The sequence below is a fragment of the Loxodonta africana genome, chromosome 8 (assembly GCF_030014295.1).
Source record: "Loxodonta africana isolate mLoxAfr1 chromosome 8, mLoxAfr1.hap2, whole genome shotgun sequence".
Lineage (NCBI taxonomy): Eukaryota > Metazoa > Chordata > Mammalia > Proboscidea > Elephantidae > Loxodonta > Loxodonta africana.
In genome coordinates, this window is record NC_087349.1 from 43,934,838 (window position 1) to 43,960,853 (window position 26,016).

A 26,016-nucleotide genomic window follows, 5' to 3' on the forward strand; every position below is an offset into this window, starting at 1 on the left:
GCATTCTCATTGTTATGTTTATTTGTCTGGTTTCCCTTGTACCCTAGATTTTTGGGGTTTTTTTCTCCCCCCTAATTTATCTTACATGCATTTCTCTCATGTTCTTCTGTTGTCTGCAATTTTTATGAAAGCTCCCGGGTCAGATTACTGTAGCTGATCGCCTGGGTCGTGCACTCACAGGTCTCCTACTGCCATGACCTCTCATTCTCTAAGGGCTGCAGCAGGCCCCTTGGGAAGGGGCGGCCTGCCACAGTTGTTTGTATTTATGTAGAGATTATATGACTCTCCTCTCCAGTTCATCTGCAGCTACTTTGTCTTCTGACTGTTCTTTTTTGCCTGGCAGAAGGCAAATACAAGGCTCTGAAGATGGATTTTTCGCTTCCTCCTTCTACATATGCTACCATGGCCATCCGAGAAGTGCTTAAAATGGACACCAGCATCAAGAACCAGACCCAGCTCAATACGACCTGGCTCCGCTGAGCGCCTTGTCCACAGATTAGAAAACACACATGCGTGTTGCTTACTTGCTTCCTGTTCATTTTTCTCTTAGGACAGACCCATATGTGGATTTTGAATCTTTGTAGTAAAATATTATTTGTATTTTTTCAAGTTTTTATTAGCTTAAATCAATAATTTGCAATGTTTGTACACACATACAAATCCTGAGGATCCTAACTGTAGCCCAGAGAATATAAAATTGGTCAGAATATATTTCAGGTGCTTCAGTCATAGTAAAATATCAGCTTTACTGGCATTATAATAATGAGAAAGGACTTTGATCTAAAGTAGCAATTTTAGGTGTTTGCTACTTTCTTGAAGGACAACAAATTTTTAACACATCCGTAAATGCAGTACACAGCAATGCATTCATAAGACACAAATGCAACCAAATCTTGACTATGGTTAAATAATTTGAGGGCCCCTGACTCTAAATATAAATACAGTACTCATGCTTATTTAAATGATAATGAAACACATACAGGGTTATAAACACAGTAGCGATGATCTAGCTCGAGTGCCTGTACCAGGTCCAGGCAGGCATTTACAGGCTTTTTAGTTGCAATAGCTTTTGCATTTATCTTACTGCCTTGCAGGAAAGTTGCATTGATAAGACTTTTTTTTTTCTGGATGTGAACATTTGCCGCTATTTTTCTTCGTTAAGATCTAATTTTTACTCTAGGTGCCTTTTATGTTCAGGACTCTTTCCACTGAACTGGTATTTGTTCAAAAATAAATAATGGCAGAGAAGAATACTTTAAAAACTTACAAGGGCTCCTCCTATGTTACCTGTGTCACCCTATGTCACCAAGAGCTTAGGTATTTCCATTCCAGGCATTGCGTAAAACTTGCCACTGGTGTGAAAGGATAAATACACCTTTCTAAAATTATGTGACATAATTGTACCAGTGTTTATTTTCTATCATTTCTGGAACCAAATGTAATAAATATTTTTTAAAACTCCTTTTTACTCGTTAATAAATCAGGTATCTAAAACAGTGCAAACGAGAATCTCTGCCTTAACTACAGGCAAGGACCGGAGTGAGTGAGGAACCCTCAGAATGGTGTTGATACAAAAGTATGTCGTGATCCAGGTGCAAGATACCATGCAAATACTACACTAGAGTATCAAGTTTTATGAATAAATGTACTATGTTCCTTACGATAGCATCACTCATGTGCCTTCCAGTGTGCTTTCTGGAGTGGAAGAGAAAGGAATGGAGAAAAGCTACCATACCTGGAACATCACACCATTGAAATGTGAATGGTATTTGTCCTGTATCTGGCAGTGGAAGCAAGACTGAGAACTCTTTTCCAGCCCTTTCATTTTAATGACATCCACCATACTGCTGAGGGTAAAAAAAAGTTAAAACGTCATGGTAAATTATCCTTTCAGCTGGTTGATATCCAAAGAATCTCTTGGCCCAGAAAGGCCAAATTTATTAAATGTACATTGGTCCCATCTGTACTTTGCAGTAATAAGTTATTCTTTTTCATCAGACTGACTAGTGGAAAAGTGTTTATTAAGGGCACCTAAGTCTGCCAATTGCAAGTGCATTCAATAGTTCTAAAAACTTTAAATTTACATTCAAAATAAAAAATGAGCATAAACTTATACATGTGTTCTTCATCTGGAAAACACTTATGGCTCTATGTGATGAGTTAATTTTCATGGCTGCAGTAGCCAACTACCAGATTGTGCATGTCCCTTCTTCAACACCAGTGGAAAAATAATGATTCAAAGCATATTCTTAGAACGGGTTTGAAACTGGGGATATACTATTTAACTCTAGGGACTTAGTCCACTTGGAATAAATCATTTTTTTTTTTTTAACACAGACATGAGCACATTGTTTTTTGTTCTTGTTAACAAAGGGGGGAAGTTCCTCTCAGGCAAATTTACAAGGCTGAAAGTAACCTCATTTTCAACATAGAAGTGTCATTGTTCTTAAATTTTTGCCTAAAAGAAATTATAAAGAATCACTATTTCTCATTATAATGTAAAACTGGCACTGTTTAGGAATGGGAAAGTAAGCTAAAGAATGAAACTAGTGCTGTCAAATGTTTTTATTCATGGTTTTGTATTGTAGATAATAACTAGACTTCCATAACACTAATAAAAAAATTTTCCCGGTTGATTCAAGAATCAACCAAAAAATCAGTAGCAGCTGCAATAGCACATCAGTATTTGCATCTTCACCATTTGCTCCAGGCACTACAAATTAGCATGAACTGCTATTCGTACTGGAGTGTACTTTATGGACAGTTTTGCACTAAAAGAAAGAAGGGTGGAGATGTGTGGGTCTATATATTACATAAAAATAATGCAAAAAATACATGTGTCATGTAACCACCAGTCTGTGCTGATGTGTGTATATGTGGTGTTTGGAAACAAAAAAACAGGCTAAGAGAGTGTACCTGTAGTTTATTCCTATCAGAAGACGTGCAGTGAAAGCACAATGGAAGAACTACAAAGCTAAGTATGGCTAGGTTCTGATTCATAAACTGAAAAGTATTCACATAGCAAAATGGTACATGGCTTACATAAGCAAACAGAGCCTTTGCACAGCAAAGGATAACTTTAAGGCTTTCCTTTGTGTGGTGAAATCTGTTCTCCTACTTTGTGGGACTGCATTCCTGTAGGATAGAAACTTCTCATTTTTGGATGATGACTCCTTGGAATATCTAAGGGAAAAGTGTGAACAGTGCCTCCAGGGGGAGGAAAATGAGGAAATGCACACAGGCAAACAAACTGTTTATACAGTTTGAGGGGCATTTGAAGAAAAAAAACAAGAAAAGACCTGTTGCCATCAAGTAGATTCTGACTCATAGCAACCAGAGCTTCCAACAACTGCAGTCAAGTTCAAACCCCTGCTGAGAACCTGCATTTCTAACCAGTTCCCAGGATATGCTAGTGCTGCTGGTTGGGGACCAATTCTGAGAACCACCAGTAGAGCAGTGGTTCTCAAAATTTTTTATGCTTAAGAATAACCTGGGGATCTTGTTAAAATGTAGATTGGGTTTCAGTATATCTGGGATGAAAATGCAAATTCTATTTGCTATTAGTGACACTATAGGACAGAGTAGAACTGCCCCATAGGGTTTCCAAGGCTGTAATCTTTATGAAAACAGACTGCCACACCTTTCTTCCATGGAGTAGCTGGTGGGTTCGAACTGCTGACGACACCAAACAGGTCAGCAGCTGAACACTTAACCATTGTGCCACCAGAGCTCCTTTTAGAGCATTAATATATCCAAATAAACTCCCTACTCTAGTTTTTTTCCCCAACTTTAACCCTTTGAACACCCATAGGACTTACTTTATCCCATTCACTTTTTATGCTTCTGGAGTTCTTTGGAAAGGGGGTAGCCCGATTTTAACACCAGGTTTTAGCCTCAAGGTTTCAGTGGATCTTCCAGACTAGGACAGACTAGGAAGAAGGAACTGCCAGTCTACTTCTAAAAAAACTAGCTGCTGAAAACCTTATGAATAACAGCTGAACATTGCCTTATATAGTGCTGGAAGATGAGCCCCTCGGGTTGGAAGTCACTCAAAATACAACTGGTGAAGAACTGCCTCCTCAAAGTAGAGTTGACCTCAATGACGTGGATGGAGTACAAGTTTTGGGACCTTCTTTTGCTGATGTGGCACAACTCAAAATGAGAAGAAACAGCTGCAAGCATCCATTAATAATAGGAACATGGAATGTATGAAGTATGAATCTAGGAAAATTGGAAATCATCAAAAATGAAATGGGATGCATAAACATTGATATCCTAGGCACTGGTAAGCTGAAATGGACTGATATTGGCCATTTTGAATCAGAGAGTCATAGGGTCTACTATGCCTGGAATGACAAATTGGAGAGGAATAGCATCGCATTTATCATTGAAATGAACATTTGAAGATCTATCCCGAAGTACAGTGCTGTCAGTGATAGGATATATCCATATGCCTACAAAGAAGACCAGTTAATACAACTGGTCTTTATATGTACCAACCACTAATCATAGATGAGGAAATTGAAGATTTTTACCAAATTCTGCAGTCTGGAATTTATCAAACGTGCAATCAAGATGCATTGATAATTACTGGTGATTGGAATGGAAAAGTTGGAAACAGAAGAAAGAACAGTAGTTGGAAAATACGGCCTTGGTGATAGAAATGATGCCAAAAATTACATGATAGAATTTTGCGAGACCAATGACTTTTTCACTGCAAATACCTTTTTTCAACAACATAAACGGTGACTATACACATGGACCTTGCCAGATGAAATACACAGGAATCAAATCGACTACATCTGTGGTAAGAGATGATGGAAAAGTTCAGTATCATTAGTCAGAAAAAGGCCAGTGGCTGACTGCAGAACAGACCATCAATTGCTCATACACAAGTTCAAGTTGAAGCTAAAGAAAATTAGAGTAAGACCGTGAGAGCCAAAGTACAACTTTGAGTATACCAAAAAACCAAACCAAACCCAATGCCGTCGAGTCTATTCCGACTCATAGTGACCCTATAGGACAGAGTAGAACTGCCCCACAGAGTTTCCAAGGAGCGCCTGGTGGATTCAAACTGCCGACCTCTTGGTTAGCAGCTGTAGCACTTAACCACTATGCCACCAGGGTTTCCTAACCTTGAGTGTATACCACCTGAATTTAGACATCGTCTCAAGAATAGATTTGACACTTTGAACCCTAATAACTAAAGTTACATGAGTTGTGGAATGACATCAAGGACATGATATATGAAGAAAGCAAGAGGCCATTAAAAAGACAGGAAAGAAAAAAAAAGACCAAAATGGATGTCAGAAGAGGCTGAAACTTGCCTTTGAACATAGACTAGCTAAAGCAAAAGGAAGAAATGATGAAGTAAAAGAGCTGAACAAAAGATTTCAAAAGGAAGCTCAAGAAGAAATGTGCAAAGATCTGGAGTTAGAAAACCAAAAGGAAGAACGTGTTCGGCATTTCTCAAGCTGAAAGAACTGAAGTAAAAATTCAAGCCTCAAGTTGCAATCTTGAAGATTCTACGAGGAAAATATTAAACGATGCAGGAGGCATCAAAAGAAGGTGGAAGGAATATACAGTGTAACTGTATCAAAAAGAGTTGGTTGACCTTCAGCCATTTCAGGAGGCAGCACATGACCAAGAACCAATGGTACTGAAGGAAGAAGTCCGAGCTGCACTGAAGGCATTGGCGAAAAACAAGGCTCCAGGAACTGATGGAATACCAACTGAGATGTTTAAATAAATGGATGCAGTGCTGGAGGTGCTCATTCGTCTATGCCAAGAAAATTGGAAGACAGCTACCTGGCCAATCGACTGGAAGAGATCCGTATTTGTGCCCATTCCAAAGAAAGGTGATCCAACAGAATACGAAAGTTATGGAACAATATCATTAATATCACATGCAAGTAAAATTTTGCTGAAGATCATTCAAAAGCGGTTGCAGCAGTACATCGACAGGGAACTGCCAGAAATTCAGGCCGGATTCAGAAGAGGACGTGAAAGGAGGGATATCATTGCTGATGTCAGATGAATCTTGGCTGAAAGCAGAGAATACCAGGAAGATGTTTACTTGTGTTTTATTGACTATGCAAAGGCGTTTAACTGTGTGAATCATAACAAATTATGGATAACATTGGGAAGAATGGGAATTCCAGAACGCTTAAATGTAGAACCTGTACGTAGACCAAGAACAGTTGTTCAGACAGAACAAGGGGATACTGCGTGGTTTAAAGTCAGGAAAGGAGTGTGTAAGGGTTGTATCCTTTCACTATACTTATTAAATTTGTATGCTAAGCAAATAATCAGAGAAGGTGGACTATATATGAAGAAGAATGGGACATCAGGTTTGGAGGAAGACTAACAACCAGTGATACACAGATGACACACCCTTACTTGCTTAAACTGAAGAGGTCATGGAGACTTACTGATGAAGATCAAAGACTACAACCTTCAGTATGGATTACACCTCAACATAAAGAAAACAAAAATACAACTAAGCCAATAAGCAACATCATGATAAATGGAGAAAAGATTAAAGTTGTCAAGGATTACATTTTACTTGGATCCACAATCTATGCCCATAGAAGCAGCAGTCAAGAAATGAAATGACATGACACATTGCATTGGGCAAATCTGCTGCAAGAGACCTCTTTAAAGTTTTGAAAAGCAAAGATGTCACTTTGAGCACTAGGGTGCACCTGACCCGAGCCATGGTATTTTCAGTTGCCTCATATGCATGTGAAAGCTAGACAATGAATAAGGAAGACTGAAGAAGAATTGATGCTTTTAAATTATGGTGTTGGCAAAGAATGTTAAATATACCACGTAGTGTCAGAAAAACGAACAAACCAGTTTGAAAGTAGTATAGCCAGAATGCTCCTTGGAATCGAGGATGGTGAGACTTGTCTCACATACTTCGGATATGTTATCAGGAGGGACCAGTCCCTAGAGAAGGACATCATGCTTGGTAAAGTAGATTGTCCATGGATAAAAGGAAGAGTCTGAACGAGATGGACTGACACAGTGGCTGCCACAATGGGCTCAAGCATAATGATGATTGTGAGGATGGCACAGGATCAGGAAGTGTTTCATTCTGTTGTACAGGGGATCGCTGAGTCAGAACTGACTCCAGGGCATCTAACAACAAACCTTAAAGTGAGAGCCTTTTGAAATGTGTGAAACTCAAAAATGCTGGGTGAGAGTCTCATTTTTGTGTAGATTGAGCTTTGTCTTAGGTGATGCCTCCCAGATGTGTGAATTTTCTAAAATTTTGACAGGTTTGCCTTTATTTTTGTGAGATAAGCCTCCTCACTATGTTTCCCTTTTACTATGTTCTCATGAGAATGTACTTAACGGGGGAATAAGCTATTGTCAGTCTTCATTCAGTCACGGTGTCCATTCTCTCCCTGATGCCATTCATTGTTTCCAGGTGTTAGTGGCTCCCTTCTTTTCTAGCTTCTGAGCAGTAAATAATGTTTTTCCAATAAGGGATAATGCATTGCAGTGGTACTTTTTAAGATATTGGTACTCCTGTAAGTTATTCTTACCCTGCATTCAATCTTAGGGCCCAGTCTTTGGGTCCATGTATAGCAGGTAGAATGCGCTGGTGTGAGCAGTTCTGCAGTATTCCAGGGCGGCTTTTTCTGCTTCTTAGCTGTTAATACTGCTTTTGTTATAATGAAGAACACATGGTAGTGGTAATTTTCCTGAGATTCAAATTCTTTTAGTTTTATTTATTTCGCCTCTATGTACTGCTTTTGCAGTAATGAAGAGTGCAATGTAGTGGTAGTTTTGCTGAGATAAAAAAGATCCCTTGGCTTCATCTATTTATATGGGCTATAAGTACTGCTTTTAGAGTAAGGAAGAATGCATTCATTGTACCATGTTTTGAAAAGTTTTGTGAAAAACAATGATAAACCTAAGAAGGAGACTAGAATAAAAAGTATGTGCAGCCATTGCTAGGTGCCTTCATGTTTTACCTCATGTTTTGCAAATTTTCAAGAAATAAAATTTAAAAAACCACTTTTATCATTGACTCATGTTGGCAGGATTTATGTTGGGATATATGTGATCCCAGATAATGAGTATCAAAGTCCATAACTAATAACAAAAATTCTGAAATGGTCCTTTGATCAGCATGGCTTTATTAGTGAAAACATAGTATCAACCAAAAATTCAAAGGCGGAAATAATTGGTCTTGATTAATATGCCGAGGGATCACTTGGGCATCTCATTATACTGTAGAACATATTTCAGAAAGTCCAGGAGAAGTCAGAATCTGTGCTGCTGGTCTGCACACCACACCTGAGGTACCAAGGCTCTAGACCTGCACTGGCCAATCCCACAGCCACTAACCACATGTGGCAAATTAAATGAAATAAAATTTGGAATTCAGTTCCACAGTGCCACTAGCCACATTTCTACTGTTTCCATAGCCATAAGTGGCTAGTAGCTGCTGTATTGGGAAGCGCAGATTAGAACTTTTTCATTGTCGAAGAAAGTTCAATTGGACAGCATGGCTCTAAACCAGAAAAAGCAAACCCACTGCTGTCTAATGATTCTGACTCATAGCAACTGTCTTAGTCATCTAGTGCTGCTACAACAGAAATACCACAAGTGGATAGCTTCAACAAAGAGAAATTTATTCTCTCACAGCCTACCAGGCCAGAAGTCCAAATTCAGGGTATCAGCTCTAGGTGAAGGCTTCCTCTGTTGGCTCTGGAGGAAGGTCCTTGTCATCAATCTTCCCCTGAACTAGGAGCTTCTCCGTGCAGGAACCCTGGGTCCAAAGGACTCACTCTGCTCCTGGCATTGCTTTCTTGGTGGTATGAGGTCCCCAATTCTCTGCTTCCCTTTCCTCATATCTCTTGTAAGATAAAAGGTGGTGCAGGCCACACCCCAGGGAAACTCCCTTTACGTTGGCTCAAGAATGTGACCTGAACAAGGGTGTTACATCCCACCCTGATCCTCTTTAACCACAGGCAGAGATTATGATTTATAACATACAGGAAAATCACAAAATGGAGGACAAACAATACTGGAAATCATGGCCTAACCAAGTTGATATGTACTTGGGGGGGACACAATTCAATCCATGACAGCAGCCCTGTAGGGCAGATTAGAACTGCCCCATAGGATTTCCAAGGAGTGCCTGGTGTATTCTAACTGCCAACCTTTTAGTTACCATCCATAGCTGTTAACCTCTACGCTAGGGTTTCCAGCACTGCTCTAGATAAGAAGAAATCAGTCACTGGAGATAGAAGAGAGTCTACATTGATCAGGTGTGCCACCCAAGAATGCTAGTGATTAAAGGCATATGCTCAGTCAGTACAGGTGCAACGTGTGTGGGTGTGGTTAGATTGTAATTAGACCCAGGGCTCACAGTAGTGATTTAAAATTTCACACTTGATAGAGATCTTGGTGATCACCCTTGTTCTAGGAATCTTCCTTAAACTTGCTTCCACACTTCTCATCTTCTGGCTTTCACCAGGGTCACCAAGAACTCTTTTTCCTTCTTTTCCACTTTGCGTTCATCTAAATGTCCTTGTTGTACCGTTTAGTTAACCAATCTTAAGGCTCTGTGATCTTGTTGCTCCATATGGGAAATTTACCCCCCAAAAAAGTCTTAGCTAGTGTAATTAAAAACTTTCCTTCTTGGCAGGCTCACAGTGTAGGTTCTTATGAAAGCAACAGCTGCAAAAAGCAGGAAGCCTAAGAGTCCATATTATTTTATTGTCTTCTCGGAGTACAATGATGACTTTGTGTTACAGCTTTGCCACCTGCACTAAAAACACCTGGACAGTGATCAGTATGTAAAAGAGATGGCAGCAATAGGGAACTGTAATGAGAGGAGTTATTCAGAGCCCTTGTCTTCTAGTGCATATTTATTGCCTCCACAAAAGCTCCAAGTGTTGCTCTAGAGCAGCTCTGTCCAATAGAAATATAATGTGACCCACATGTGTAATTTAAATATTTCTAGTAGTCACATTAAAAAAAATGAAATTAATTTTAATCTAACATATCCAAAATATCATTTCAACAAATATTTTACTTTTTTTTTGATACCGTCTTCAAAATCTCGTGTGTATTTTACACTCAGAGCACATCTCAGTTTGGACTAACCACATTTCCAGGGCTTAATAGCCACCTGTGGCCAGTAGCTACCATGCTGGACAGTTCTGCTCTAGAAAGAAGGTGATTTTTTGTTGCAGGTCATTGACACAATGTTAAATTGGTCTTTGGGTATCTGGGTTTTATTTGAAAGATTGGGAATATATACATTTGGGAGTAAGGCTAGTTAAATGTGGTTTATAAATGCTTAATGGATTATTGAATTAAATTTTATGATTATTGAGAGCAAATATTTTTGCTATGGGAGCACAAAATCATGATTGTTAATATATTCTGAAATATTTGAGGATGCTTAAGAATTTCCTTATGCAGCTCAGATGACACCCTGCAATTTTCTCTCTTCTATAAATAATGCAAAGCTAGTTCTTAGTGCATCCTCTAGTTAGATTTTGAATTCCAAATACGTGCAATATAAATTGAGGTTTGGGAGGATAGAGGCAGAAGAAAATTGCGTGAGTGTTTTGCACACACAGCTGAGAAACCAAACCTGATGGAAGTTGATTTGAAGCAGGGCTGAGGTTTTTATGTTTGTTTGTTTTTAAATTAATAACAGCCTAATTGAGCTATGATTCACATGCAGGCAGACCCCGGGTTACAAACAAGATCTCTTCCTAAGTGTATCTTTAAGTGGAATCTGTAGGTAAGTGAAAACAGGTGCATACGGTTCCCCTTTAGCCTTACTTTAGTGGAAGAAAAGGCTTGAAGCCTTTTCAATGATTTAGAAGCTGCACGTGCACCAAGCGAAGGTGTTTGTGGTGAAGAATTTGTTGCAAGTAGGGGTTCAATTGTTTCACATTGAGGGCAAATTTATGTAACCTTAAAGAGCAAGCAGAAGTCGTCAATAAGTCTGATGTTTATTTAAAGCATACAATTCAAAGGTTTTTAGTATAATTTACAGACTCAGGCAACCATCACCACAATCATTTTTATATTTTCACCACCACTAAAAGAAACCCATACCCGTTAGCAGTCGCTCCCCATTTTTCCACCCCAACCCCAGCCCCAGGTGAGCACTAATCTACTTTCTGTCTCTATGTTGTTGTTAGCTGCCTGGAATCACCCCGACTTATGGCGACCCCATGCACAATTGAACTAAACACTGCTTGGTCCTGTGCCATCGCCATGATTGGTTGTGGATCAGATCTTTGTGATCCATAGGGTTTCCACTGGCCAATTTTTGGCAGTAGATCGCCAGGCCTTTCTTCCTAGTCCACCTTAGTCTGGAAGTTCCACTGAAGCCTGTTCAGCATCACGGCAACGTGAAATCCTCCACTGACAGGTGGTGGCAGTGGATGAGGTGCACACTGGCCAGGAATTAAACCCAGGGCTCCACATCAAAGGTAAGAATTCTATCACTGAAACACCACTGCCCCCTCTGCCCCTATAGATTTGTCTGATCTGGTAATTTCATATAAATGGAATTATATAATATGTTGCCTTTTGTGACTGGGTTCTTTCACTTAGTGTAATATTTTCTAGGTTCATCCATGCTGTAGTGTATATCAGTACTTTGTTCCTTTTTATTGCCAGATAATATTCCAGTGAATATATCACATTTTGTTTATCCATTTATCAGTTGATAGACATTTGTATTGATTCCACTTTTTGTCTACTGTTCAAGTTTCAAGTTTTGTGTGGCCATACGTTTTAACTTCTCTTGACTGTACCTGTTGTTGTTGTTGTTAGTTGCCATTGAACTGATTCTCACTCATGACGATCCCATGGGTATAAAGTAGAACTGCTTTATAAGATTTTCAAGGTTGTGATCTTTCAGAAGCAGATCACTTGGCCTGTCTTCCAAGGTGCCTCTGGGTGGGCTCAAACCTCCAACATTTTAGCTAGTAGGTGAGCACTTAACCATTTGCACCACCCAAGGACTCTTGACTATACCTGTAAAAAAAAAAAAAAAAAAAAAAAACCCGTTGCCATCCAGGTGATTCTGACTCACAGCATCCCTATAGGATAGAGTAGAGCTCCCTCATAGGGTTTCCAAGGAGTGGCTGGTAGATTCCAACTGCTGCTCTTAACCACCACCATGGCTCTTGACTGTACCTAGGAGGGGTAGACACCTAAGAGTGGAACTGCTGTGTCATAAGATAACTGTATGTAACATTTTGCAGGACTGTTACATTTCCTCCAGCAGTGTATGAGGGTTCCGGAACACCCACGTCCTCACCAACACTTACTGTCTGTCTTTTTAAATTATATCCGTCCTACTGGGCATCAAGTGGTATCTCATCGTGGTTTTGTTTTGCTTTTCCCTGGTGGCTAAATATGTTGAATATCTTTTCATGTGCTTATTGGCCATTTTTATCTTCCTTGGAGAAATGTCTAATTCAGTTCTTTTGCCCATTTTTTAATCGAGTTATTTGTCTTTTTATTATTGAGTAGTAAGACTTCTAAATACAAGTTCCTCATCAGATATGTGATTGACAAATATATATTCCCACTCAGTGAGTTGTCTTTTCACTTTCTTGAGGGCTAGGAACTCTGCAGTAGATTTTATTTATAAACTAGGTTCCAACAGTGTCCACAGTAACAATCCCAAAAAAGGGTTTCCATGATTGGGAGGGCTCAGGTTTAAGTGCAAGAATTTCTCCACAGTAACTTTCCAGGACAAAAAGCACTAGAGAAAGGCCGCAGGCACTTAGGTGTACTTGGGAGCATTTTTGTTCCGACTCAGATCAACGCTACCAGCAACCTTTGAGAACTAAGTTTATACAAATAGTCACATGGGTAACAACACCCCTGCTTCTCTCCTCAGACCAGCACCTACATCTACTCTTTATTGACCACATTCATGCTGTTTCCTACATTTCTCTCTTCCTGTTTGTAAGAATAATTTGCAACATATAAAATATTATTACCTGTTTTCATCTAGACAAAAATATTTGCTACCAAAAAGCTTGGTCTAGAAGACAAGAGAGCCACCTTTCATTAATGTACCCCTTTGGAAAGAGGATAGTGTCTTAATGGTATGTCTCTAATAAAGCGGAGCTACAGTTAAGTGTCTTTGTTTCCCATGCCTCCTGGCTTCTTAGGGCACCTACACATTAATTAGGAAGAAGCCGTGAACTTGGACTTTTTGGAAAACTCCAAAAAACGAAAGTCAACAGATGTTTACTTTAAATGCTGTACAGCTTATAAAAAAAAAAAATCGGTATCTCTTATTAGGTTTTCCACAGAAAAATATTTATCATTCATTCCATAAATGTTTATTGCATTTCTAGTATGTGAAAAGCGTTACATTGATATCTTTAAGTAGACTTTGTCCTCAAGGAGTTCCTGGAATTAGTTTGCCCAGTACTTTGTTTCTGTGCATATGCCTACTGATGACAGGGGGAAAAGGAGTCCAAAAGCATGCTGATAATCCAGGAAGAAGGAGCCCCACTGGTGCAACAGTTACACGCCCAGCTGCCAACCCAAAAGGTTGGAGGTTCGAATCCACCCGGAGGCTGGAAAGACCTGGCAATCTGCTCCTGTAAAGATTATAGCCTAGAAAATCCTGTGGGGCAATTCTACTGTGTCACATGGAACTACTATTAGTTGAAATTGACTCGGTGGCACCTATCAACAACAGTAAGCTAGAAAGGGAACTATAACAACATAATAAAGCCGTAGAAAGTAAATCAGAAAATGGAGTTATTCTTTAAATGGGTAGTCAAGAGAATAGAGATGCGGTAAAACCTGCAAATGCCGGAAACTGTGTAAGGCAGAAACCTGTCAGAGAAGGAAAACTCAAATACTGTCCTCTAAAACACACAATAGAGAAGTGGTAAGACTGCACCCTGTCAAAGGCAGAAAACTTGCAAGACCTGGAAAAACAAGGCAGTCCTGTCAAATTCTGGCTCTCACAGGTTTCACTGCAGTCATTTTACAAAGAATTATGAAGAAAAAGTTTGAGTAGTTAAGAATATCTTTTCTCTTTAGATGTGCAGTTTCCTAATTTTAGGCTCAGCAAAGACAGATCATTTTAAAGACACAACCACCCTGAGCAACTATACTCATGATGATCTAATTTGGGTCTAATAAAATATTAACAACAAACTTAAATATTAAAGGAAAAGCTGCAAATGACTCTCTTACAGCTCATCTTAGGTTGTTACTAAGATTTTTTTCTTAATGTGTTCAAATATAGATAACAAAACATTTGCCATTTTAACCATTCTTTATTAATTTTTATTACGCTTTAAGTGAAAGCTTACAAATGGAGTCAGTCTCTCATACAAAAATTTGTATACACCTTGCTATATACTTCTACCGGAAACCCTGGTGATGTAGAGGTTAAGAGCAATGGCTGCTAACCAAAGGGTTGGCAGTTTGAATCCGCCAGGCGCTCCTTGGAAACTCTGTGGGGCAGTTCTACTCCATCCTATAGGGTCACTATGAGTCAGAATCGACTCTGGCACTGGGTTTGGTTTTTTTGTATATACTTCTAGTTGCTCTCCCTCTAATGAGACAGCACACTCCTTCCCTCCGCTCTCTGTTTTTACGTACATATGGCCAGCTTCTGGCCCCCTCTGCCCTCTCATCTCCTCTCCAGGCAGGAGCTGCCCACATAGTCTCATGTGTCTACTTGATCCAAGAAGCTCACTCTTCACCAGTATCATTTTCTATCCCATAGTCCAGTCTATTCCCTGTCTGAAGATTTGGCTTTGGGAATGGTTCCTGTCTTGGGCTAACACAAGGTCTGGGGACCATGACCTCTAGGGTCCTTCTAGTCTCAGTCAGACCATTAAGTCTGGTCTTTTTAGGAGAATTTGAGGTCCGCATCCCACTGCTCTCCTGCTCCCTCGGGGGTTCTCTGTTGTGTTCCCTGTCAGGTCTGTCATTGGTTGTAGCAGGGCACCATCTAGTTCTTCTGGTCTCAGGCTGATGTAGTCTCTGATTTATGTGGCTCTTTCTGTCTCTTGGGCTCATAATTACCTTGTGTCCTTGGTGTTCTTCACTCTCCTTTGCTCCAGGTAGGCTGAGACCAATCGATGCATCTTGGAAGGCTGCTTGCTAGCATTTAAGACCCCAGATGCCACTCTCCAAAGTGGGATGCAGAGTATTTTCTTAATAGATTTTATTATGCAAATTGACCTAGATGTCCCCTGAAACCACAGTTCCCAAGCTCTGACCCCTGCTACGCTGTCCTTTCAAGCTTTCAGTTTATTCAGGAAACTTCTTTGCTTTTGGTTCAATCTAGTTGTGCTGACCTCTCCTCTCCAGTATTGTGTGTGGTCTTTCCCTTCACCTAAAATAGTTCTTGTCTACTTTCTAATTAGTGAATACCCCTCTCTATCCCTCCCTCCCCACTCTCATAACCATCAAAGAATATTTTCTTCTCTGTTTAAACTATTTCTTGAGTTCTTATAATAGTGGTCTCATACAATATTTGTCCTTTTCCAACTGACTAATTTCACCCAGCATAATGCTTTCCAGATTCCTCCACGTTATGAAATGTTTCATGGATTCATCATTGTTCTTTATTGAAGCGTAGTATTCCATTGTGTGAATATACCATAATTTATCCATTCATCCTTAGTTGCTTCCATCTTTTTGCTATTGTAAACAGTGCTGCAGTGAACATGGGTGTGCATATATAATCTGTTCGTGTAAAGGCTCTTATTTCTCTAGAATGTATTCCAAGGAGTGGGATTGCTGGATCATATGGTCGTTGTTAATCTATCAGGTTTTTTTAGTAATTTATTTTATTTTTTGTTGTTGAGAATATACACACCATACACCAATTTAACAGTTTCTATATGTAAATTCGGAAACCCTGGTGGCGTAGTGGTTACGTGCTATGGCTGCTGACCAAACGGTCAGCAGTTCAAATCCACCAGGTGCTCCTTGGAAACTCTATGGGGCAGTTCTACTCTGTCCTATAGGGTCACTATGAGTCGGAATTGACTTGACTGCAGTGGTTTGGTTTACATGTAAATTCAGTGACATTGATTACATCCTTTGAGTTGTACAACTATTCTCACCCTCTTTTTCTGAGTTGTTCCTCCCTATCAACATAAACTTACTGTGGCCTACGGTTCCTGTCTAATTTTTCAAGTTGCTGTTGTTAATTTGATCCCACATAGGTAGATCTTGAAAAAGTGCAATGCTTAAGGCAGGTATTTCTTTACTAGTTAGCTAAATTATTGTTTGACTTTAAGAAGACTGCAGGGAATATTTTTGGTTTAAGGTTTAAAGATTATCTCAGGGCAATAGTTTGAGGGATTCATCCAGCCTCCATTGCTTCATAAAGTCTGGATTCCATGAGAATTTGAAATTCTGTCCTGCATTTTTCTCCTTTTGATCAGACTATTCTACAGAATCATTGATCGAAGTGTTCAGTAATGGTAGCTGGACAACCTCCCAGTTCTTCTGGTCTCATGGCAAAGGAGGAAGTTGTTCATGGAGGCAATTAGCCACACATTCCATGACCTCCTCCTAGTCCTGACTGTCTTTCTTCCTCTGTTGCTCCAATAAAATAGAGACCAATGGTTGTGCCTTAGGTGGCTGCTTGCAAGCTTTTAAGACCCCAGGCATTATGCAACGAACTAGGAGGTAGAACAGATACACTAAACATGTTATTAGGCCAATTAACTGGGCTATCCCATGAAACCATGACCCTATTCTGTCAAACCAAGGAACCAAATTCCACGAGGTGTTTGATTGTACATAAGTAGCCTCAACAACTACTCTTTTTTTTTTTTTGGTCATTGTTGTAAGTATATCACACAACTTTTGCCAGTTCAACTTCTTACAAGTATACAACTTATTGACAGCAATCGTGATAATCAGCTGTGCAACCCTACCCTTAATCAATGTAATTTTTCTGTCCAATTTACCACCCCCTTCCCACTCCCTCCCACCTCTGGTAACCACTAATAAACTTTGGTCTCTATACATTTACCTTTTTCTTGTCTTTTTATATAAGTGAGTTCATAAAATATTTGTCCTTTTGTGATTGACTTACTTCACTTAGCATAATGTCTTCCAGGCCCATCCATATTGTAGCATGTATCAAGACTTCATTTATCCTGCTGTAGTATTCCATTGTATGTATGACCACATTTTGTTTATCCATACATCTGTTGGTAGGCATTTAAGTGGTTTCCACCATTTGGCTATTGTGAATAGTGCTACAATGAGCATGATGTACAAGTCTCTGTTTGAGTCTCTGCTTTCAAGTCTTTTAGGTATATACCTAGGAGTGGAATTGCTGGATCATATGGTATTTCTATTTTTAGTTTTTTGAGGAACTGACACACTGTTTTCTACAATAGTTTTACCATTCTGCATTCCCATCAGCAATGGATAAGGGTTCTAATTTCCTCACATCCATGCCAATGTTTGTTATTTTCTGAGGGTTTTTTTTTTTTTTTTTATCTTAGTCATCCTACAAACAACAACTAGTGGAAGCAAAATAGTATTTCATTGTGGTTTTGATTTTTATCTCTGTGATGGCTAATAATGCTGAGCATCTTTCCATGTGTATGGTGGCCATTTGAATGTCCTCTTTGCTGAAATGTCTATTCAAGTCTTTTGCCTATTTTATGATTGAGTTGTCTTTTTGTTGTTAATTTGTCAAAGTTTTACATATTTTTTATTAGATTCTTATTGGATATATGGTTTCCGCATTTTAACCCTTTTTTTTAGTGTACAATTCAGTGACATTCGTTACATTCAACATGTTGTGCAACCATTACCACTATCTATTTGCAAAACTTTTGATCACCCCAAACAGAAAGTCAGTACCTCTTAGGTAATAACGCCCATTCCTCCCCAGCCCCTGGTAACTACTAGTAAACTTTTGTCTCTATGCATTGGTCTTTTCTAGGTTTTTCATATAAGTAGGATCATACAATATTTGTCCTTTCATGTCTGACTTATTTTATTGAAAATAATATTTTCAAAATTCATCTCTGTGATAGCACGTATCAGAACTTCATATTCCTTTATGGCTGAATAATATCCCATTGCATGTATATATCACATTTTGTTTATCCATTTATCTGTTGATGGACATTTAGGTTGTTTCTACCTTTTGCTTATTGTGACTAGTGCTGCTGTGAATACTGATGTACAAGTATCCGTTTGAGTCCCTGCTTTCAAGTCTTTTGGGTACATATCTAGGAGTGGAATTGCTGGGTCATATGGTAATACTATGTTTAGCTCTTTGAGGAACCCCCCCCCAAACTTTTTCCACAGTGATTGCACCATTTTACATTCCTACCAGCAGTGAATGAAGGCTCCAATTTCTTCACAACCTCACCAACACATGTTATTTTCCATTTTTGTGATAATAGTCATCCTAATGAGGGTGAAGTGGTATCTCATTGTGGTTTTGAATTGCATTTCTCTAATAAGTAATGATGTTGAGCGTCTTTTCATGTGAGTTTGGCCATTTGAATATATTTTTTGAAGAAATGTCTATTCAAGTCCTTTTCCCATTTTTTAATTAGATTATTTGTCTCTTTGTTGTTGAGTTGTAATTTTTTTTTAATTTTAGATTAAACCTTTATCACATACATGGTTCCCAACTATTTTCTCCCATCCTGTGAGTTATCTCCTCACTTTTTGAATAAAGTCCTTGAATAGACAGTTTTTAACTTTTGTTAAGTCTATTTTATCTATTTTTTCTTTTGTTGCTGTGCTTCTGTTGTCTTATGTAAGAATCTATTATAAAAACTAGGTCCTAAAGCTATACCCCTGTGTTTTCTTCTAAAAGTTTTATGGTTTTAGTTCTCATATTTAGGTCATTGATCCATTTTGAGCTAATTTTCATATATGATGTGAACTTCATTCTTTTGTCTGTGGTGATCTAGTTATCACAGAGCCATTATTTTTTAATAATTTTTATTGAGCTTTAAGTGAACGTTTACAAATCAAGTCAGTCTGTCACATATAAGCTTATGTACACCTTACTCCATACTCCCACTTACTCTCCCCCTAATGAGTCAGCCCGCTCCCTCCTTCCAGTCTCTCCTTTCGTGACAATTTTGTCAGTTTCTAACCCTCTCTACCCTCCTATCTCCACTCCAGACAGGAGATACCAACACAGTCTCAAGTGTCCACCTGACACAAGTAGCTCACTCTTCATCAGCATCTCTCTCCAACCCATTGTCCAGTCCCTTCCATGTCTGATGAGTTGTCTTCAGGAATGGTTCCTGTCCCAGGCCAACAAAAGGTTTGGGGACCATAACCGCTGGGATTCCTCTAGTCTCAGTCAGACCATTAAGTCTGGTCTTTTTATGAGAATTTGGGGTCTGCATCCCACTGATCTCCTGCTCCCTCAGGGGTTCCCACAGAGCCATTTTTAAAGACATTATTCTTTCCACATTGAATAAGGCTTACATTCAGTCGACAAAACTGTATTTTCCTCTGGATTCTTGAAATCTCATTTATTATTCATAATTGCTCATTTCTTTAATAAACATTTATTAAGTGGGCACAGTATTAAAATGTTGTGATTCTATTAAAAACTAGCAAAAGAATTGTTAGGTCATTTCCCACTATTTTTTCAGCCAGTATTCAATTTATATCATTGTTTTTTAATGTCCCAATAAAAATCAACATGTAATATAAGAAAAGATCTATACTTTTTTTTTCAACCTCCTATTTTACGAGGATTCAATAAATACTTATTTTAAATAGTTTTTTTTTTTTTGTATCTATGTTTTTGGATATATATCTGGTTTCAGGTGGCATACTGAACACATGCATCTGTCTTGTTTTCCTCCTGTTGAAATTAGTGTATTAAAAGAGAGAGTGAGCAGGTGGGATCATACTGATGGAGAAAGAGAAGAGAAAATTGCACTTGGCCTAACACATCTGATGTAATGAAAGAAATTCTGTCAATTGACAAGCTTGAGTTCAACCAATGCAGAGAGCAGGGCTGGGCCAGGAAGCCACCTTTAGGGTCTTCATTAAAGAAGTACACTTGGAATTGCAGGGATGGTTGGTACCCTCCCACCTCCTCTTCCATCATTTATTCTTCCAACAGATTTCTGTTGAGCAAGCTGTAAAGCACTAGGCACTGTTCCAAGTGCTTTTGCCCTTGGAATAAAGCCAGTGAACAGTTCTCTAAAGAGAATGCGCAGGAGGCCTGTGGCGGGCACCCAAGCAAGTGCTTCAAGCCTGGGTGAAGGAATGCAGAGCTTGGCGGGCTTCAGAACGCTACAGTGGGTGCAGAGGGGGGAGGAGAAAAAGGCAGCTCTGCCTAGGAGTGAAACACACTTAACCTCTTCCATCCAAATACAGCCCTCATTAATTTTAGCAATTGTGGGGTTCCCCAGCCTGCCTGCTGGCTCCTCACCCACACATCTTTTATGAAGTATGCTGGGAGGCAAGCCCTGCCACTTTCACAGAAGCAGCCAGCTTTCCCCTTAATCAGAGGCCTGCTGAAGAACAGAGAACAGAGCTACTAAAGAAATCACACCCACCACGGCCTAGACTAGCAAATGTAGGCCTTCACTCCTATGTATGAATGGAGTGCCAGGCCCACCAGATGCAAGGAAATGCAGCAGCCAGGAAGAGAAGGACCAAGATGAGCAAACTGAATAATAGATCCCACAGGAAACAAAGAGAATTGATGAAACAGAAGAGAATTTCAGATTGTCCTGACTGCTATACTCAGAGGATAGTGCGTACATACAACAAAAAGCCTGTAATAAAAGGAGATTAATTGGACAGTGAAAAGAGTGATTGTCAAAATAATTTTGTGGATTGGAAAAGTGATGATTTGGATTACCTGAAGACTGAGTAGTTGGGAAGATAAAATAGAGGAAACTTTCCAGAACATAAATCAAAAAGACAGAAATGTAATAGGACTTCTAGAAGGAGAGAACAAAGACAGTTGAGAGGAGAAATAAATAAGAGAAGAAAATTTCCTCTAACTGAAGAATAATATGACTCACCAAGTATCAAATAGGACTAATTAAAAAGGCCCATATCTAGACACATTCCAGCAAGATTTCAGAAATCCAGAAATCTTCCAAAGAGGCAGGTAGGAAACCATGATACCTGCCAGGATCCATAACCAGACAGATTTCAGACTTCTTATCACCAAATGCAGGAAGACAGTGGAACACTATGATCAGAGATCGAGGAGAAAGGTGTCCGAACCTGAAATTCTACACTCAGCTAAGGCATCAATCAAATATTAAAGCAGAGTAAAGGTATTCTCAGACATAAAGATATTCAAAAAGTTTATCACCTTATAAGAGAAAATTTCTTGAGGGGGTACTCAACAAAATCAAAAGAAATCCAAAAAGGAAGATGACATGGGAGTAGATACTAGAAATTGAAGTATAGTGCAATACAATTAATGATAATAGAAATAAAAAATGGATACATTAGACACTGATATTTAGAAGACTGCCAAAATGTTAATGACATAGGGTTATAGTTTCTTCTTTTATTGGTTCCAATATACTACTTGGTTCCGTGGTGGTAACGTTTGTATATTTACACCTTGTATGATACTACTTAATTTTCTTCTTACAGGATTTTTTCATTCATTTAACAAATCTCAATTGCCTCCTGTATGCCAGGCACTGTTCTAGGCACTGAGAATGCTCAGTGAACATCACAAAAGTCCTCTCATGAACTTCTTTTCTAGTGGGGAAACCGCACAATAAACACTTAAATACATACTGTTAAATCATGATAAATGCTATGAAGAAAATAAAACAGAATAAGAGAATAGAGAGTAAATGAGGTGAAAGGGAAAGCCTGCTCATTTAGATACGTTGGTCTGAGAAGGACTGTCTGGGGAGGTGGCATCTGAGCAGAAATCTAGATCAAGTGAGGGAGTGAGCCATGAAGAGCAAATGCAAAGGCCCTGAGGCAGCAGGTACATGGCCTACTGTAGCAAAGAGGAGATTTAACTTTTGATGTAATTAGATAAAGAGTGTATAAATATTACGCCCTGTAAAGTTGAGTAATACTATAACTAGCAAAAATGGAAGATGATAGAGAGAATAAATGAATTAACTTACTGATTTTCATAGACAGAAATCAATAAATAAATTTTCCATTTATAAATTGAGAAATGAATGACTTATATAATACTTAAAGGCAAAAAAGCAGCCATTAGGAGACGTAAATATAGCAGCCAGCTAGACCACTGGGAAGTGAGTGGGGAGAGGCAAGGGAATGAAGTTCAAGTGTGATAAATCACTTAAATAACAGGAAGCAAAAAAATACTATTTAAAGATGATAAATCAGGTTGTAAAAGTGAAAGGATATTATTAAATATTACAATGATAATGAATGACACAAGACTTAAAACTGGAAACTGTTAACAGTGAATGTCTCTATATGTGGGCCTAGGAGTCCGTGAGTAAACTCATTTTTTCATTTTCTACCCTCAGGGCTACTTAAGTTCTTTCTGCCTTTTCTTTTTTACCTTGCATACATAACTAAAATTTAAAAATAGTTTTTAAATGATAAAGAATACTTTTCTTTTTCCAAAAGCAATCAGAATAACTTACAAAAATATAAACAACATTAATAATGGTAATAAATAGATGAATTCAGGAAGGAAGCGAAATCATGGTAGGAAGGCTGAAGCTGAGATAATATTGGTATTTAAAGACTACTTAAAAAAAATTTTTTTTTTTTTTTAAGATAGACGTGACTGAGATTTTTCATGGTGTAGCTATTAGAAGAGTAATGCTCTACCGAGTATTCCCATAAATTCTGTTAACTCTGCAGAAAATTCCCTCTTTGGAGGTGATTATCCACTGGACACTTCTGAGGGAGTGAGCCAAAAAATTCCAGCCAGAAGCCCTTGATGGATACAACGTATCGGTTTCATTTGTCCTGCTTTCTAGTGTCCCGAACCTGCTTGTCTATACATGTGAATCAAAGTTTATTTTAAATGATGAGTACCTGAAGACAGAGACTTTGTAGTGATACACAAAAGAAAACCTGTTGCTGTTGAGCCGATTCCAACTCATAGCGACCTGATAGGACAGAGTGAAGCTGTCCCATGGAGTTTCCAAGAAGAGCCTGGTGGACTTGAACTGCTGACCTCTTGGTTAGCAGCTGTAGCACTTAACCATTATGCCGCCAGGGTTTCCAGTGATAAGCCAAAAAAAAAAAACAAATCCAGTGCTGTCGAGTTGATTCCAACTCGTAGCGACCCTATAGGACAGAGTAGAACTGCCCCATAGAGTTTCCAAGGAGGGCCTGGCAGATTCGAACTGCTGACCCTTAAGTTAGCAGCTGTAGCACTTAACCACTATGCCACCAGGGTTTCCAGTGATATGTATAGGACCTATGATATATATATATGGGACCTTTATATAGGATATAAACCAGCCAAATCAAACCCTTGCCATCGAGCCGATTCCGACTCATAGCCACCCTACAGATCAGCGTAGAACTTCCTCATAGGGTTTCTAAGGAGCAACTAGTGGATTTGAACTGCAGACCTTTTGGTTAAAGCCAGGCTCTTAACCACTGCACCTCCTGGGCTCCATAGGATATAAAGGACCTGAAAAAATGAAGATGAAGAACAAGATTTGAAACACAGGCTATTTTTATTAATTGGTCAACATTTTGTGTTTGGTTAATAAATTCTTAAAGATGACAACTTTTGCACTGAAAAAAATCACAAATTTTTCTTGCCATTTATAACATGTTAATCAGCCAGCAGAGGGAGTCATGGCTGTACGCCTTTTAGAAGCTATGCTTTTTCAGCTAGCAATAAGAAAGATGATATGCAGCCTACATGGAATCATTGCATGGATCTGAGAGATCACAACAGTCAAATTCTGCATTTTTCAGATGAGGAAAATGAAACCAAGAGCAGCAAAGTAACTTGAGCTGGGCTGAGCACCCCTCTCCTCTCCAACTCCCAGTTTTTGTTTTTGTTTTTATATTGTGCTTTAGATGAACATTTACAGCTCAAGTTAGTTTCTCATACAAAATTTTATACACACATTGTTATGTGACACTAGTTGCTATCCCTGTAATGTACATTCCTCTTTTCCATCCTGGATTTCCTGTGTTCATTCAATCAGCTCCTATCCCTTTCTGCCTTCTCGTCTCACCTCTGGACAGGAGCTGCCCATTTAGTCTTGTATATCTACTTGGACTAAGAAGCACACTCTTCACAAGTATCATTTTATGTCTTATAATAGTCTATTCTTTGTCTGAAGAGTTGGCTTCGGGAATGGTTTTTGTTTTGGGTTAACAGAGTCTGGGGGCCATGTCTTCTGGGGTTCCTCCAGTCACACTCAGACCATTAAGTCTGGTCTTTTTACTAGAATTTGAGTTCTGCCCCCCACTTTTCTCCTGCGCCTTCAGGCACTCTCTGTTGTGTTCCCTGTCAGGGTGGTCTTTGGTGGTAGCCAGGCACCATCTAGTTCTCCTGATCTCAGGCTGATGGAGTCTCTGATTTATGTGGCCCCTTTTGTTTCTTGGGCTCATATTTTCCTTGTGTCTTTGGTGTTCTTCATTTTCCTTTGCTCTAGGTGGGTTGGGACCAATTGATTCATCTCAGATGGCCGCTCGCTAGATTTTAAGACCCCAGTCATCACTCACCAAAGTGGGACGCAGAACATTTTCTTAATAAACTTTTCCAACTCCCAGTTTTGTGCTCTTCCTCTTTACTTGGGTTCTCTAAGGGGACAGTACTGCCCTCTCAGCGTTTTGGAAGTGTGTGTGGATGTTTTCTATTGTTACAATGATTGGGAGGCACTACTGACATTTTAATGGGTGGAAACCAGAGATATAAAATATGTCTGCAGTACAGGGACACTCATGCCTAATAAAATATGTCCTTTGACTCACACAACTTTCAGATGTCCTATCGGATATTATATGAATAGAGAAAGTGTTTATAATTATCTGAGCCTAGAGCTTAGCTGCATTTTACAAATAATCACAAATATTTTTTTTACATATTTTTAATATACTATGAAATTTTCACTTATGCAGTTACCATGTATATTAAGGGAAGATTTGACTGTGTTATGCTCTGAAACTTTACTGAGAGTTGTTCACCATTTCAGAAAACCATGTCACTTACATCAGCATTACATGAGATATTTGACTCATTCATACATCACACCTGTATTAGTCTTTGTACTGTTGCGTTCACTGTGATTCAGATAAAGATGCAAGTATCTGCCTATTTCATTAAACCTTTTTTTTATAGTCATGCCTAGGTATTTCATTTCTGCTTTATAATATATTTAGGGTGTAATGTTGCTTTTTTACAAAATTATATTTGAGGATAAGTTATATGATCAGTCAATTTCTATTATGGATAGAATAGTAAAAAGAGCATTACAAAATATTTGTTATAAAAAGGGTGTTTAAGGCCACTTCTCTCTCTCAGTTTCATCCCCCTTCAACTAAGGTGACCACTATTATCAGTTTAGAACAGAGGTTGGCAAACTATGGTTACTGGGCCAAATTTGGCCCTCTCCCTGTTTTTATGAATAAAGTTTTATTGGAACAGCTGTGCCCATTTATATACATAATGTCTATGGATGCTTTTCTGCCACAATGATAGAATTGAATAATTGCAACAGAGACGGTTATGGCCAGCAAAGCTGAAAATATTTATTATCTGACCCTTTACAGAAAGTTTGCCAACCCCTGGTTTCAAGTATGATATATCCAACCTTTCCCTACATATTTACATATATGAATATGTATAGATATGTGCATACATACATGTTTCTATAACCATAGAAAATTTATAGCATTGTGTTTTCTAAAATTGTTTAATTATGTATATTACACACACATAAGGGTGACATTCTGCAGCTTATAATTTTTACTCAAAAACATGTCTTAAAGATCTTTTCCATTTCAGTATGTTCCCTCTTTCATCACTGAATTTTATATAAAAAACCAAAACCAAACCCAGTGCCA

At 38.8% G+C, this 26,016-nt stretch overlaps 1 protein-coding gene across 7 annotated transcripts in view; it reads left to right on the plus strand.

Moving 5' to 3' along the window:
• PUS7 (pseudouridine synthase 7) overlaps positions 1-10,902 on the plus strand; it is an 86,569-nt gene extending 75,667 nt beyond the window's left edge. For all 7 annotated transcript variants that reach the window (XM_010587340.3, XM_023544508.2, XM_064289869.1 and 4 more), the window contains one exon: positions 344-10,902. In XM_010587340.3, coding sequence (XP_010585642.2) covers positions 344-480 — 137 coding nt within the window. In that variant the 3' untranslated portion in view covers positions 481-10,902. The remainder of the gene's footprint in view (positions 1-343) is intronic.
• The last annotated feature ends 15,114 nt before the right edge of the window (positions 10,903-26,016 follow it).